This window comes from Cryptomeria japonica, chromosome 10 (genome assembly GCF_030272615.1).
Source record: "Cryptomeria japonica chromosome 10, Sugi_1.0, whole genome shotgun sequence".
NCBI classification, from domain to species: Eukaryota; Viridiplantae; Streptophyta; class Pinopsida; order Cupressales; family Cupressaceae; genus Cryptomeria; species Cryptomeria japonica.
Window position 1 is genome coordinate 101,414,913 of NC_081414.1, and position 18,239 is coordinate 101,433,151.

Below are 18,239 nucleotides of genomic sequence, written 5' to 3' on the forward strand. Positions count from 1 at the left end.
ACTATTAACACCATCCAAATCAATTGTGTATGTCGATAACATGTGTGCACCATAATAGTGATCTTCTTTGAAAAGTAATAATCTGATTGAATCTATTTTTGATGTACAAAAGAGTAATTTTCTGTGAAGTCGACTACCGATAAAATAGTTCCAAGTGGGAAAGTGTGTATTAATATTTGAAATTGTTGTGCTTGCCACTTTCCAAAAACCATGATGCATGTATGGTTGTATAAATCTACAAAAAAAATTCATAAATATTCTAATAGGTATCTCCTCTTCTACATAATATAACCTTGTGTATTCTATCCCAAATTTTGTTTCAAACTTTTTGTACTTATAACTCTTTCAATTTACCATATTCATTAGGTTAGTATCTTTGCTTGTCAAAGACAATTTAACCAAATCACCACATGTTTCACAAACTCCTTTTATGCAAACCAGTTGCATTATCAATTGATTTATCACATAAGATGGATGATATGAACTAACTTGCTTATTTAGGAGGAGAATTTAAAAACCATCACTTTCTTCTCTAATAATTCAAAACACCTGATAATAGAGATCTAATTCAATATGGTAATGACAACACATTTTAAGAACATTTTTTATCTTCACATAATATGGCCTTAGCCTTTCAAACATTGTTTTTCGAAACCTTACATGAGTATTTGAATTACAAAACAACACATACAATTTATGTTGTGTTGTATTTAACCAATGTTTTGTATGAAAATCATAATGATCGAGCTCAATCCTACATTTAATAACATCTCTACTATTTGATGAAGGATGGGTATTATCATTCTAAATATTTTAATCAAGTTCCTAACAACATCTTTAATCCTATCAAAATGAAGAGCTCTACACAGAATTTCCCAATTGCCTTCTAAGTCACTATCATATAAAGTCTTTCTCCTTTTCACATATTTTGATATTATCTTTCTACTAAAACCAAAATCGGTTGAAAGTGAAGAGATTTGTCTTTTTTGGGGCATTTTTTCGTCTAAAATAGATGTCAACATAACTCTTCTTTATATGGTCTTAAATTTTATTTATTGATCGAGATTGTTTCCCAATGGAACCCAAACCTTTCTTAACATTTCAAACAATATCTTTTTGTAGGTGAGAAATTTTCCCTTTTTAAAATGTTGAATCTACACCCAACAACTATAATGGCTCTTTTAACTCATTATGAATAAGTATAATTTATAACAGTTCGGCTTTATCAAGTATATGAAGATTTTCAAAATGACCAATAATTTCCTTTGCAATTTTATTCATTGACCTTATTTTAATCTATCTAGGTTGTTCACTATAAAGTTTCAATTTCTCCACATCCATTCCAAGTAAATGATCTAAATTTATATAAGAAATATTTCTTTTCACCTTTATACCTAGATTCACAATATGATCATCCATACCAATAGATGGAAGTGATCTTGACCCCTCTCCAACCTCTATTATTTGCAATTGGGCCTCCTCCCCTCAACTGTGTTATTCGATCTCATTTGCTCCAATATCTAAATTTAGCTTGACTTCTACTTAAGTTTCTACTTGTTGAGCCCAACCTACAGACAAAAATCATATATATACAAGAGAAGAATTTAGAATACATTTAACTACTCAAGTCAAAGTATAGACCTAGAAAATAATGATAGAGCTTTAAAAAGACTTTAATTTGAGATAAATAAATTTAAAAATACCTATCTTAAGAATTTTATTTGAGAGAGAGAGAGAGAGAGAGAGAGAGAGAGAGAGAGAGAGAGAGAGGAGAGGAGAGAGAAGAGAGAGAGAGAGAGAGAGAGAGAGAGAGAGAGAGAGAGAGAGAGAGAGAGAGGAGAGAGAGAGAGAGAGAGAGAGAGAGAGAGAGAGGGAGAGAGAGATTTATGAACTAGAGAGAAAGGTTTAAAGACTTAAAGTTGAGAGAGAAAGATAGAGGGCCTAAAGAAGGATAGAGAAAGGACCTAAATCTATAGAGAAGGATCTAATGAGAGAGGACAAGTAGAGAAGAATAGAGAGATATGACCTATATAGAGAAGGATAGTGAGAGAGAAGGAGAAAGAGATTTAATGAGAGAGATCTTTAAAAAGACTTTATAAAGAGAGAGAGAGAGAGAGAGAGAGAGAGAGAGAGGGGTTCAAAAAGACTTTAAGTTGAGAGAGAAAGAAAGAAGGGGTACAAAAATATTGAGAGAGAGGTATATTTAAAATGACTTAAGGTGAAATAGAGAGAGGGAGAGTACCTAGAGATGGATCTAAAGAGAGAGGACATAGAGAAGGGTAGAGAGAGATCCAAAAGATCTAGAGAGAATGATAGAGCTTTAAAAAAGATTTAAGTTAAGAGAAAGAAGGGTCTAAAGAGATAGAACCTAAAGAAGAATAGAGAGAGAGAGAGAGAGAGAGAGAGAGAGAGCACTTTAAAAGAAGTTCATGATAGAGAGAGAGAGAGAGAGATTCAAAAGGACTTTAAGTTGAGAGAGAAAGAAAGAGGGGGTACAAAAATATTGAGAGAGAGGTATATTTAAAATGACTTAAGGTGAAATAGAGAGAGGGAGAGTACCTAGAGATGGATCTAAAGAGAGAGGACTTAGAGAAGGGTAGAGAGAGATCCAAAAGATCTAGAGAGAATGATAGAGCTTTAAAAAAGATTTAAGTTAAGAGAAAGAAGGGTCTAAAGAGATAGAACCTAAAGAAGAATAGAGAGAGAGAGAGAGAGAGAGAGATGAACTATCTAGAGAATGATAGAAAGAGAGAGAGAGAGAGAGAGAGAGAGAGAGAGAGAGAGAGAGAGATGAACTATCTAGAGAATGATAGAGAGAGAGAGAGAGAGATGAACTATCTAGAGAATGATAGAAAGAGAGAGAAATAGATTTAATGAGAGAAAGATCTTTAAAAGGACTTAAGTTGAAAGAGAGAGAGGGGGGACCTAGAGAGAAGGATCTAAAGAGAGTCCGCCTAGAGAATAATAGAGAGATAGAGAAAACCTATCTAGAGAAGGATAGAGAGAGATATGTATTTAATGAAAAATGAAAGATATGTATTTAATGAAAGAGATATCTTTAAAAAGACTTAATTTGAGAGAGAGAGAGAGGACCTAGAGAAGGATCTAAAGAGAGAGGAGCTGGAGAAGGATAAACAAGAATCTAGAGGATCTAGAGAGAATGATACAGATTTGAAAGGACTTTAAGTTGTAAGAGATGACCTATCTTAGACCTCGGATCTAGAGAAGGATCTAAAGAGAGAGGACCTATCTAGAGAAGGATATATAGAGAGAGGGGAGACTAAGAGAAGGATCTAAATAGAGTCCACCTAGAGAAGAATATATATATATATATATATATATATATATATATAATGAGAGAGAGACAGCCTAGAGAAGGATAGAGAGAGATATAGAGGATCTAGAGAAAATGATAGAGATTTAAAAGGACTTTAAGTTGAGAGAGAGACATAGAGCTTTAACAGATGGCCTATATTAAAGGATCTAGGGAAGGATCTAAAGAGAGAGGACCTAGAGAATAATAAAGAGAAGGGGGGGAGACCTAGAGAACAAGAGAGAGAGAGAGAGAGAGAGAGAGAGAACATATCTAGAGAAGGATAGAGAGAGAGGGAAGGAGATAAATAAAAAGAAGATTGTGTGTGTGTGTGTGTGTGTGTGTGTGTGAGAGAGAGAGAGAGAGAGAGAGAACTTTTAAAAGACTTAAGTAGAGAGAGAACTTTAAAAATACTTAATCTAGAGAGAGAAAGAGAGAAAGAGAGAGAAAGAGGGCCTCTAGAAGGAAAGAGAGAGGACATAGAGAGGGATAGAGAGAGGACCTAGAGAGTGGTTGGTAAGAGAGAGAGAGAGAGAGAGAGAGAGAGAGAGAGGTTGGTAAAAAATAGGGATAGGGAGAGCTTAGAAGAAGGGGATAAGAGAGTGAAAGAGAGAGAAAGCTCGAGATCTAAATTTAACATCCTAAGCTACATGAAATGATATTAAATAGGAAGGTAAAGATGCATTCCTACTTTTTGTCTATAATACATTTCCATTCTTTCTTCACACAATCTTTGTGCCTTTTTAGGTGAATGCTTTCATGCACACCTATTTTTATCCTGTCCTTTTATTTCCCATCTCTTTTTTTTGAAAATATGCTCCTTAAAATTTCCACTCCTCAATTTGCCTTGTAGAATAAAAATTTGAATTAATCTTGCAATATTATTTTGAAAAAAAAAAAAAAAAACTTCTATTTATATTCGATTGTGAATTAAAATTAAGAAAATTATTTTTGGTCGGTTAGGGGTTCGAATGAACCTTGGTTGTTAAAATTAAGTGGGTTCAAAGGAACATTTATTTTACAAAAATGTATGTGTAAGTTTAATGGGTTCATTTGAACCCCCTTGTTCGAATGAACCTCCTAATTTTCTATCTCCCCCTCTTCTTGCAACTTGTTAAAAAAATTGGGCCTTCGAAGCTCTAATTGAAGGTTCAAATTAAATCAACTTGATGAAACAAATAGCAGGATGGTAATCATCAAAACAAGCTTCCCAACAACTATAATTTTAATATATTTTGATTTTATTATGATTTTTTTTAGTTCTACTAAACATAGGTTTTTCACCAAACATCAACTTCTTTGTCCTACACAAGAGGAAAAATAGTAAATTGATTTTTTTTAAATGAAAAATATGTAAGCACTAGGTATTGATGTCTATGTTGCAATAAAAAAAAAGAATTATGATACATACAAAACAAGTTATGGGCAACATCATTAACCTATGTCTAAATTATAATTACTTCAACTTTAAAATTTAATAAAAAAATATACAATAAAACGTTATGAAACCAAATGCAAACATTACATATTAGTGTTACAAATCTAAATTTGAAAGAATCATAATTTTATCCCTTGTAGAAAAAAATTATACACCACGACATGCAACTCACTCTTTAAAAATGGTATTTTAAACTATTAAAAACTAGTTATCAAAGGAGATAGAAAAAGATAAATTTTGATTCCAATATTTAAAAATATATATATTTAGAATCTACAAACAAAATGTCACAAATCACTAGTTTTCATCATCTTCAAATTCCTCACAGATTAAAGCAACTATAGGTGTCAAAAATTGAATATTTAGTTCAAATTTTCATTTCAATGTCAAGTTTGGCCAAAAAGTGTAACCCACTATTGTGGGATAACCCTAGAGTGATTTACATGGGAAAAACCCTTTCAAGAGGAAAACCTTGCACTCCAAAAGTTTCCCAAAGTATTATTCAAAAATAAACAACTTACAATATACTTGCAGAGCAAGCTTCTCACAGGAGTATCACCAACCGAAAATCTAGATGTAACTAAACAACTATAAGACTCTTACACCCAACCTCCATCTCACGCTCATAATATATAGGAGATACAATACATGAAACCATCAAATGGTAAATTACAAAACCATGGGCTAAAACAACCCAAAAAGTGGTGCCCATCTTATCTCCAATCCAAGATGCCCTACAATGTATCAAAATAAATAGCAACACATGTAGCTCCCTTTTATAATTGATTTATGTGTTCAACACAATCTGTATTTCCTATTTTAGGAGACCCAATTTTTCAAGGTCATAACTTCTAAACCAAGTGTCCAATTGATGAACCATTTTAATCACCAAAAAGCTCGTGATGTGCTCTATCAAGCTATAACTTGCTACACCAATTATAAACACTTTTGGGGTATTTTGGAGCATCTAATACCTTCAAAATTGACTTCAAATCTTTCATTCACAACATCCAAAAATGAAAACTTTAATATATTCAAATCAAGACATTATCTTGCAATAAAAATTTACTGGCATGCTTTTCTAGCCAATCCAAAGAACTCAGGAAAATTTTGGACCAATTCATAGTCAAATGAAAACTTACTATAAATAGTGACCTTAAATGTAAATTCAATGTTGAGACACCATTTTTTCAACAATGGAGGTATTAGAAAAATTAATAAATTTCACATTATATGTGTTCTTTTATCAATCTATTATTGAAAATGTTAATGATACTCCTCTGTAGTTTAATTGATATCTTCATGCTTGCTATAGGAACTTGAGATTCCACATCATGAATCTACCCTTGATGTTGACGAACATCGGGATTATTTGTATGCAGTAAGTATTATTCTTTTATATGACATTGTATAATATATATATATATATATATATATATATATATATATATATATATATATATATATATATATATACTATTTATCACGGCAAGAAAATCTAGATTTTTTCTTTATGGTCTTTTTGTTAGATAGAATTTTTTGAATAAGATTGATAATTCTTATGTAGCTAGCTCCAATTGTGTTTTTAAACGACTTTTTTAGTATTTGGTTAAAAAAATTATGGAAATTGCATTGAGGAAATTAGCATAAGGGTGACTGAATTTTTTTGGGAAACATGGTGCTATTCTTATAAATATTAAGAAGTGTGAACATTTCCATGACTTTTTAATGAAATTATATTGTGTTTTTCTCTGCCATCTATTCAATAGATATTTGTACACTGAATTTAAAGGATTTTTAATTCAAGCTAAGAGTTGTTTTTAAGGGTAGAAGGGAAGAACTTCAATGATTGTGTAGCTTTTTTTCGAGCATGATACTTTGTTTTCATTGACTTTGGGTTTTGATTCAATAATTTTTAAATAGTTACAACATTATTAATAAATGGTATAGCAATATTTCATTAGCAAGAAATGGGTGGAACGCATTTAGATTTTTTCAATACTAAAAACTGTAGGGAAAAGCTTTTATATTAAACACATCAATTTTGGATGATCCAATATTATATGTGTAAATGAGCCCTTTATATACTTACTCTATTTTCTCAATTTGTATCATGCATGCTCTAACTTAATTGGACATTGGTTTGGTATATATTTTAGGGCACTAAATTTATCTGTACTATTCAAAATAGAAAAGATTATATGACTTGAATTATTCCATCTCCACATAAAATTTTAAAATCTAATACAATTCTCCTATTTCTATCTTTTCTTGAACATCAAATAGATTTCAAAAAATATAATCATTGGCTACATGTATTTCTATAAATAAATTATTATATATTTTTTTAAGTCACATAAGTAACAAGTAAAAATGTATATTCAAGTATTGATGAAATAAGTTTTTCAATTTTATCAACTTTTTATTATAATCATGTTTTGAAATTATTTTTTATTATAATTATTTAAAAAAATGTATGAAATTTTTTTATTTATTTTTTTAACTATGCCTGGTAAACTTTTTAACATGACCGGTGATGTCAGCACAACACACCCTCCGACTCCACGTGAACGCTTTTGACCTGGAGCTATGAAGCAGTGAGGCCACAAATGGGGGACCTCATCCCCACACTTCACTTGTTCAAATCCGCGAGCACAATGACCCAGCGAAGGCACAAGGCCTTGCGAGCATAGTGGCCTAGCAGGGATTTGAACCTTGGTGGTTGCTTCACCAACAAAGTGTTTTAATTGCAACAGTACATGTCCAAAGACAAAAAAATGTATGAAATTTATTCTCCTTAATTATTATATTATTATTTTGAAGTTACTTTTGAATAATAGATTGATTTTCTAAGGTCATCTTTTATGGAAAGAAAATAAAATCTCCTGTTAATGGAAATTAAATAGGATTGAAACTTGTTGTGGATGAGTGATATGGTATTTCAACTCTTTAGGGAGGATAGATTATCCTTTCTTTTCAGGCCCTTGCTATGTTAATATTTTGTTTGACTTAATGGTATAGAAGGTGTTATCGTGGAACTAATGATACATAAGGCTTTGTCAATGATCTATTTGACAATCACGACAGGGTCACTTCTCACAATGCTATTGTAACTTGGGTAATCTTTCATCTTGCAATCAACACAAAAAGGATTTCTTTGATTTCTCAATATAAAATATGTCATGGTTGTAATAGCAGTAGTGGAAAGTGTTATGCAAACCATGATATATGAGAATTGTTTGTTTTTACATAATTGGGCTAACAAATCATCATGATGTGGTATGCCATAGGGTTGTGTTGAGATTATTTTGCAGGTGATAGAGCTAGCAGAAAGTCTGGGAGTCAAGATAAATGAGGAAAGGCACTAGCAAGATTGAAGGCAGAATGTTGACAAGAGCATTCCCATGATGGGATACTTACACTACAATATTAGATGTGAAAAACATTTGAACCTGTATGAGTATGCTTAAACCAGAAAGAAAGATTCAAAAGGTGATGATGTAAATATAACTGTTGTTGAGTTTTAGATCCATTATCTAACTGGACTTAATGTCTCGAGCAACGCCAGATGTTTTCTCCTCTTCGCTCTTTCCTACCAGCGCCCACACTGAGTGGAGAATGTAATCTTGTTTATAATTTAATAAAATATTTTGGCTTCGGCTTTTTACCGATCAAAAAAAATAGATTGGTTTTCCAAATATTATTTTTTTATTGATCTAAAATATATTTATGAAGAAAAAAATATATACTTAACATTATAATTTTGAAATAAATGGAGTACAAAACTTTATTCTTTAAATGAGCAAAGAAAAATAGATTATTATTATTATTATTTCAAAGGTCGGTTTTATAATATAATTTCAATAAAAAGTTGGTTGTTAGCAATTAAATAACATTATTTTAATTTTTTTTAAGTTACAAAAAGCATAACTAAATGGCAAGGTATATATTGGACTAAGTTTGAAATCTAAATATTTTTTATTGTTTAGTCTTTTATTATATTTTTAGAGTTATTTTTAATTACTAGTATAGATATCTTAAATACATCTATCTAAAGAAATGTCAAGAGATATCAATTGGAACTATTTTATTTGCCTTAAAAATATTTTATTTCACTTTAAATTATATTTACTACATACAAAAATATTTAAAATATATTGTATCTACATTGTTTATTTTTCACTAATATAATTTTACTATTCCATAATTGTCACCTAGTTTTTTATATTTAATTTTAAACTTCTTATCATTGTTCAAAAAATCATCAAAAATAAAAATTTATAAAATATCATTTTTTAAAGAATATTCTTATTATGAAATGGTAGATTTTTTTAAAATGTTTGTTTTAATTTTTCATTTATATATCTATTTAAAAATTATACTTTTGATGAGGGTATATTTTGTTTTATATGATGTTTATTTTAAAAATATTAAGTTTATAATTAATATGAATATTTTGACATGTGAATGGTTGTCAAATTTAAGCAAAAAGATAAAAGTTAACATTAACACACACACCATTTCACCTTACCCCTTGTTCTCATTGTAAAATGCCTCTCGACATTAATAATAATATAATAAAAATAAAAACAAATATAATAATAAAAATAATAGATGATAACATAAAAATAAGAAATGACAAACCATTTTGCTAAGGCACATGCAGCCTGCATTGGGCTTAAAATGGCTCTTCATGGAGGGCTCAAGAATATTTGATTGGAAAGTAATTCGCTAAACATAATTAATTATTTGATTAAAAAAGACTACCCCCAGTTGGACGATTAAACACATAGTACAAGAGTGCTTTGAAATGATTGCTAAATTTGAAGAAGTTCAAATCTCACATGTTTTGAGGGAGGGCAACATGCCTGCAAACCACGTGGCAAACCTTGGCATTTCTAGGGATGATGAAAAATCATGGTGGGAAGGGGAATCCTTTCCATTTTATTTATGTGAACTGGTGAGGAAGGATGCCGAAAATCTCTCTTTGATAGAGCATTAATGATGACATCTTTTCACATGTATAAAGTCGTTTCCAGAAAGACGTGGAGGCGAGCTTCTAGATTTTTCCTGTGGGTATGGTTTTTTATTGCCTGTTTGAAGTTTGGTTTTAGTGAACTTTTGTTAGAAATTACAAAGGTAACAATTATATGGGGGGAGAAAAGAATAGGATGGAACCATCTTCGTGTGAGCTATGGGAGAAAAACGAAGAGGTTTGGAGGGAAGTTGTGGATGGTGATCTGCAACCACATATTAGAAAACTCCATGGCCAAAACCACAAGCTCGCGGAAATGTTTGTTAAAAACTAGAATAAGGGTGTGCTAAGTGTCTATGGTGTTGAATTCAGGGTAGATGAACCCTTCATTTCTAAGATTACTGAGCTAAGTGTGGAGGGTAAAAAATTCTACAGGGAGAGGAAAAATTCAGAAGAAGCCCTTGTGATTTTCTATGACAAAAAGAGCGAGAGAAGCAGAGTCAGGGAGAACCCGAATGGTGGCTACAACAAAAAGGATATTCTAAAGCTTTGGGAAGATATGGAAAAGTTCATCATGAGGTACATAACCCTAGATGGTTGATATGCTAGTATCTTTACTTATCATTTCACAATTCTCAATCACTTTAGGCATGATAAAAGAATTTTGATGTCGTTTTATTTACTGTCTTCTCTTGAGCATTCTATTCATAAGAATTGTGAAAATGAGGAAAATTCAGTTTTGCATGAGGGGTTAATCCTCCTGATTATGGAGTATGCTAAGGTTCATGAGGCTAAACCCTCTCCTGTCCTGAGAAAACCCAAACCCTTAGCCAGTCAGGAGGTGCATAATGTTTGTGATACGGATTTTGGTGAGGAGGAGGGCAGGATGGCTATGAACTGAATGACATTCATGTTTTGAATGACTCTAAATATAAACCCTTGGAGGATGAAGGCCCCTCACAGAAGCCCACTCTAGGAACTACTAGTAGTAGAAAAAGCAAAAATCCACCTAGATGAGCAGCGAAAAAGTTGAAAACCTCTATATCTCAATCCCAAAATTTGGGGCTGCAAAATCTAAAAAGCAAAAGACAGGGAAAAGGGCGAAGACTCAAGAAAAAGGGAAGGATGAAATTAAACTTGATATTCCCCTCACAGTGGACCCCAATGAGCCTAAAAGTGATGATATGGATGTTGACAAGCTCTTGAGTAGTTCATTATCCAACCAAGAGAAATGTTTTTGTTGGGTTTTTGTGAAATTAATCTTCTAAACAGGGGATCAAGGACATTATAGACACTTTCACTGAGAATCTAGCACCTGATAAAGTTGATAAACTCCTGAAGTTGACCTAAAAAATTATGGAGGATATGATAAGATCATGAAAATTAAGCATGAGGCTAGGATTGACAGGTTGGAGAATGATATTAAGGATTTGAAGGGTAAACTCAAGGGCTTAGTGGAGATCAGTAAGGAGGCCATGTATAGCATTGTGGAAGGTCTTAAAAGAGTTAACGAGGAAATGGTCATTCAAAAAACTCATTTGATCAGATCCGACATGTAACTTGGACAAGAAGAACCAGGACGTGCAAACTTCCATGGGGCCCTCTACTAGGACCAGGAGCAAAGAACAAGATAGGGGAAGATCGAGATTTATTAGGGATGAACTCCATGTGATCAACAATAGGATGATCCAGAAGAATATGGAGCTCTTGAAAGAGCTCAGTTAGTTGTTTTTTGGCTTTTCTTTTTTTCTTTCGTTGTGTTTTTTTGTTGTTAGTCTCTTTGGGGTGCTTCCCCTGTTCCTATTGCTATTTAGCGGTTGCTTAGGCTTTGGTTTAACTTTATGTATTTTTTGATTGACTTGGGTTTCGGGTCCCTGTAAAACCTATTTATCTTAATCAAAAACATAAAAAATAAGAAATATCATTCCTTCAATAAGAAACTATCATTTTGATTAATCAATCAAGTACATGCACATTTTTATAAAGATATATGTGTGTGTTTGCTAAAAATATGAGTTTTAAGGAGTATGAACAAGCAAAGTATGCTACATTAATTTGCAGAGAGAGAGAGAGAGAGAGTGGCAAAGAGATGGAGGTAGAGAAATAAATGGATAGAAAGAGATAGCGAGTGAGAAAGAGAGAGTTGGAGAGGCTTGATATAGGAATATAGAGAGGGATAATTAATAAATAGGGAGATAGTAAGAGAGATAGAAAGGTAGAGAAATAGTGGTAGAGAAGGATATGGATATAAAGAGATAGAGAGGAGTGGGGGAGTGAGAGTAAGAGAGGTAAAGTTAATAAGAGAGAGGAGGAGAGAGGGAGAGATTGTTTAATAGATAAATAGGGATAGATATTCTTCTATTAATCTTTTTGGTTTAAGATGAATTGTCTCATTAATTTTTTAATATGTTGATTATGCATTTGAAGAACATAAATAGATATCTAGATAGATATATAAATGTGAGCTAGAAATCTGGTTCAAAATAAGGACCTCGAAACGTCTCTTAGATAAATATATTAAAGATATCTAAATTAGTTCATTATTTGAATTTATTTGTACAATGATAAATGTATTAAAGATTTCTAAACTAGATCATTATTTGAATTTATTGTACAATAAGAGTTGAAAGAAGTTAGTTCATTATTTGAATTTATTGTACAACAAGAAATCGAATTCAAAATCAACAGATTGACTAACACGCGTGTTAGTCGCGCGTTTTACACTATCGATTTTGCAATAAACGGTTGTGATTGACTAACATGTCGCTATCACATTATACGAAAGATCTGTTTTGAAGCTAGAATAGCTTTGGTCGTTTGAGGGACGCGTCTATTCTGGTTCCAAAACGGTAGAACGGATTGAGTTGCGCGTTTTACACTGTCGATTTTGCAATGACTGACTAACATATCGCTATCACATTGTACGAAAAATCTATTTTGAAACCAGAATAGCTTCGACCAAGGTTTTTACTCCTTTTAACTTTTTCGAAATTGAATTGTGCTGCGGCGTCGTACATTGTCTCAAGCTCATCGTATAATGCGTCCTTATTCGTAATATTCCTGCACCAGGGATTCCCGGTCAAAGAGATTTTGATAATAGGATGCTTAATACAAGGCATTAAGAGGGCGTCGATACTACTTTACTCGCAAGTGTTAAAGAGTTTGCTTAGGTTTAGCAAGCCTTGAGGGCTAGACACGATTTTGTCCATCATATCCCATGATTCATTAATTCTTCTGTAGCAGATCTCGCTTCCATCCTGCGCCATGTTCTCAAAACTCAAATTTCATGATGGTAAGGAAGAAGTTAAAGTGAGAGAGATGAATGAACATACCCTGAAATCTTTGGTGACAACGCTTTCATAACCATAAGTGGAAGTGATGTCGTCGAAGTAAAGGATAGGAGCAGATGATGCGAGGGCTCCGATTGTTATGTGCGGATATTTGAGGCGAAACCATGCAGCTAGCACTGCAACAATACTACTTCAATCATTGAATCCCACATATAACTTTCAACGATAGAATATAGATAGGTTCATGTGAAAGAAATCATACTTACTTCCACCATAGGATCCACCAAACACAACGACTGGGCAATTCGCAGCGTTTAATGTTTTCTTCAAATCGACAATGATGGTGGCCTAATCGACCAAGGCCTGCGTGGATGTGAAATAACCCATTGTGCTCGCATTCGCATACGCTTCATCCTTTCCCCCGAACGGCATTGACGTCCCATAATAACGGTGCTACATACATACATACCTTGCCACAATTAGCCCTAATAACATACTTATTGAAGCAGAAGCCCAAAGAAAATGATTGAATATAACACGCACAGAATATCTTACCACAAGAGGAAGATCTGTAAAAATGCCCATGCCTAAGTTGACTGTAATGTCTCCTTCCGTACCCAACCATACAAATATGGGAGAATTGTTAATTTTGAGCGCCGCCCCAGTTGGACTTGTCTACGAAATATATCTGGGGAAAGGTTTGATAGCTCTCTGGTGTGTATCCAAAATGGTCTAGAATTTGGGTATAGTTGTGTTCCTCGTACGAAGCCAAAATTGTAGTTGAAGCGTAAGAATTAGTGATTTGAGAGCACCTTAGTTTCTTCAGAAAAATCCCAAGCAGCCGATTCTTCCTGAGAGTGGATGGCATCCCACTATGCCCACCAACTCCCAAAACGCGAACCCTGACCAGTAGAATCGTACACAGAAATCCAAATTTCAAAGGATGGAATTCCATTTCGTATTCTTCTATACAATACTGTTCTGAAATTTTTTCTCAAATATAAACAGATGTATCTATCATATGTAAAAATATACTTTCAGTCGTATTGTTTGAAGGGTAATCTATGATATGGATGGAATATACGACAACAATGTCAACACAAACAATTTTTTTTTAAACAATTTAGAAAATTATATATCAAATTTGATATTGCAGGGAGATTTGTAGCAATTATAATATACTTTCAACCGGGGATACCAAGCACATGGACCAAATTAATAACAGAAATGACTCCTCGTAAACACGTAATTGACAAGAACAATGCTGGTCACAGCTTTGCAATAATTTAGGGAGGACGATGTGTTCTATAAATAGAATTATTTAGATAAAATTTACTCAATTGTTGGCAAAAAAATAAATTAATTACGGAGTAAATTAGATGAACAAGATTATAAATCAGAGAAATTATATTTTCCATTTATCTTAAAATGTGTCTATAATAAAATTAAAAGTTGTTATTTGTTTCCTCAACACATTTCTATTTTGTTGTTCTAGTGTTTACTTCTTTTCTTTTCTTTTCTTTTTTTCTATTTGTTATGATGCTCCTATTCTAGCATAGGTAGGCAGGATGCTCTTGCACCAATAGGATAATTCCATCTCAATAGGATGGGAAGGTATGAAGGAAATGAGTAGATTCTTCAAAACGAATAAAAATGAGAGAGAATTATATTGAATAGTGTGAGTAACTTAGTGTTTGATGTAGCATCTAATGTTGTCCACAATGATATAAAGACCTAGGCAACAATGTGTCAAATGTATAAAGGACTGCAAGTCATAAGAAAAAATATGTCAATGCCACCATGATATGAAAGACCATGATGGCATTGTTGCAAGTAATAAAGTAGATGCAAGATAGAATGATAGCACCCACAAAAAAAAAAAAACCAAGTGAGCATGCAAAAAATGATGGAAAGATAAACACGATGTTGCCCCTAGTCAAGCTAAAAATGGACGATTTATTGATGATGATGATGATATGGGAACGATATATTCCAACAACAACTTGAGGATTGGGAATGATATATCTTGATGATGATTGGTTTGATTAAGTTGATTAACTATATTTTTTGACAAAGTTGGATTCACAATTTTGCTTCAATATTTCTTGTTTGATTTCATACTTATGATTGTTTTTTATTAAGGGTAAACAGGTTTTGAGGGGACCAAAAACCCTGTACAAAAGGTTTTGAGGGGACCCGAAACCCCACAAGTTTTGAAGGGACCTGAAACACTCATATTTTAGCAGGATCTGGAACCCACAATACAACGCTGCTAAAAGAATTTAGAACATTAACAAACCAGCAACCAAACCACTAACTGGACATAGAAACGTCCCTAACACATAAACAAGGGTTTTACAAGGCTCCCTTAGCCCACAGATGTTTTCATGGGTGTATCTAGGCACCCATCACCTTCAACAACACCAGATTACAATAGATCCGCATATACTCACAATCTCGACTAGTGAGGTTTTGAAAGGCTCCACTAACCTTCATGATGGGTTTTAAACTAGCTCCCAAAACCAACAAACAAGGGTTTTCTCAGGCTCCCTCAACCTAAAACAAAATATTCAGCTTGCCAACAACACAACTAACCCTTAACCAAAAACCAAAACTGGCCAGTCTGGGCCCTTTAAAATTACTAGCATCCAGCTTGCCATCCCGAAACCAACTACAAAAGAAAATAGGAGGGTTTTTGCGAGCTCCCTCAATCCACAAGAAGCCAAGAGGGTTTTTACAGGCTCCCTCAACCCACAAAACTAGCAGAACAAGCAAAAGCAACCGACATGCATCCTCACCCCAAATCTCCACCTCAATAGGAGATAGGTTCACCTCAATAAGACAAAGAGGGAGCACACCATAACAAGGAGGGAACCATAAAAAAATGAGGGAAAGGAGTAGCAGACCCTAACCCAAAAGAATGAAGGAAGATACGAGAGGATCTGCTCACCCCCAGAACACTAAAACCCCATCAGAATAGCCACACACTTATGTGACCTAGCAGAGCTTTGCTTTCAAAAGCTAGAGAAACCAGAGGGGGACAGGGGATCCCCTAGAGTACACAAGAGCGGGTAGAGGTTGCAAGAAACCACCAACACACCGCATCGAAACCCGAAGGCCACACCACCTCCATCAAAAGAAACAGCATGGAGGTGCAGGAAAAAGACAATGGCCTCCTTGAGACAAGCTCCAAAAGAACCCTTAAACACCCAGCAACTGCCAAAACAAGTCTGCAAACTACCGCTTCTAACCCTGGAACACGCCAAAACATAAGAGAAAGCGCCAAAAGCAGCACTGCAAACTAATTCTAGACAAGAAAAAACCCCACCCACTCCATTTGCCTCGTCATCCTCATTGCTATCGCCAGACTCTTCATCCAGTGAAACCCTAGGTCCCTCTCCTGCTCTCTCTTTCCCGCTCATAGTTTTTTATGTGTCTACAGTTCATACTTATGATTGTTAGTGTTGGTGCATGCTTATTATTTTTCACTATAAACCTCTTCAAAAATTTGGTTGTAATCTTTTCTTGACATATAAAACTATAATGTTTCATTTGTTTTACCTTTATTCCTAAGAAATGTTTTAAATTAAATCTATCATCTCAAACTCCCTTTTCATGGCTTCTTTGAAATTGCCAATGAGGGAATCATCATTCCCCTTAAAAAATTATGTACATATAAGAGAACAAATAAAATATTGCCACCACTTGTCTTGATGTAAAGAGTGGACTCAATATCTTTTTTGTTAAATTTATTTCTGAATAAATATGAGTCAATCATGTTATACCATGCTTTAGGTGCTTGTTTAAGACCATAAAGAACTTTCTTTAGCCTATAAAATATAATTTTTGACCTTGTAACTATTAGAAAATAGTTCATAACATAGGTTAGTTTATAATAAAATAAGATTAGTTGTTAGTTTGTTACGTCGTTATGGAAGTTGGTTGGAAAGCTTTATAAAGACATTGTTATGTAATGGTTAAGATTGATTTTGATGAATGAATATTTGTTTGTAGACTTGAGATTCTCTCAATTATTCAACATTTGGTATTAGACCGGGTTTCAAAAGAGGCCTCTCTAATTTTCACTCCACTCATACCTTGTTTATCTAGTTGATTAAGGTAATGGATTGCAGATCTCACGCTCCTTTTCAATGTCATTATCTTTTTATGTGCACATCCACTTTTCTATAATGTCAAGCGATGCAAACAAAGAACTAACGGGATCCCACACACCTCATGCAAAATCTAGAGTTTGTAGCGTCCACCTTTCCTGCATGTTGTCAGCAATTCACGTTGGGATCCCATGCTCCTCGCAGCGAACTTGTTGATATCTGCAATTCATGTGCATTATCTAAATCTTTTTCATTGTATACATTCTTTTTCGTAGTTTTCCATCCACTATGTTCATTGTGTTCATGCTTAAATTTAGTTTTTTCTATTTTCTATTCAATAAAAACCCCTATAAATTTTATGAAGCCTCGATCCATGGTGAAAGCCCTCTTTAGATCTATGAAGGAAATTTATCAAGATTTATTTCCATTCGTTGAAAAGACAATAGGATGAGTAAAATTGGCATAAGGAGGCGATGGCAATCAGTTCTCTTCTCCATAGTTGCAGTGGTCAAGAAGATGTGCTGCTTACTGTGGCTAATGCCTTGGTTGCAATAAAATGAAAATTCATGGGCGAATTTACAGAATACTTCATAACACAATATGATTTTATTGAGATGTTTATTTAGTAGCATACAAGGGAAGCATCTGTCATGCAGATTTTTGTGAAGCTTATCCACAATGCAAACCAAGGGGAAGTGGTATTGTTTGTGAAGAGGTCTACTCTATTCGACTCTTTACCTAGCATGGAAAAATATCTACCTTGCATGAACTTGAAACAAGGACAGATTGTGTATTTTTTGTTAAAGTAAATACTTTTATGTTGATCTTGCATTGGCACTTTGGTTCTTATTTTCCATGATGTAAATTTTTGGATAAGTGTCTCAGCAAGAGAAAGGAAAAAGCTTGACTATATTTTGGTTTGGAAATGGAAGTTTTCTAACGGTTTCCTGCCATTATTGCATGTGTCTAAACAACAATAACTACCTTCCAATATTTGGAGCTTGTTCACAACAATTAGCATTGGATTTGTTCTTCTAGGAGAGATCGTTATGCATGTAGAAATTAAGACAGTAAAAATGTATGTGCTAGTAAACAGGGGTTGTTTAGTGCA

General features: G+C 33.5%; 1 protein-coding gene across 1 annotated transcript in view; it reads right to left on the reverse strand.

Annotated features, from left to right (window-relative positions):
• Positions 1–16,438, reverse strand: part of LOC131072640 (uncharacterized) — a 35,811-nt gene extending 19,373 nt beyond the window's left edge. Inside the window, exon 1 of the mRNA XM_058008875.2 lies at positions 16,117–16,438. Coding sequence (XP_057864858.2) covers positions 16,117–16,438 — 322 coding nt within the window. The remainder of the gene's footprint in view (positions 1–16,116) is intronic.
• Positions 16,439–18,239: the final 1,801 nt, after the last annotated feature.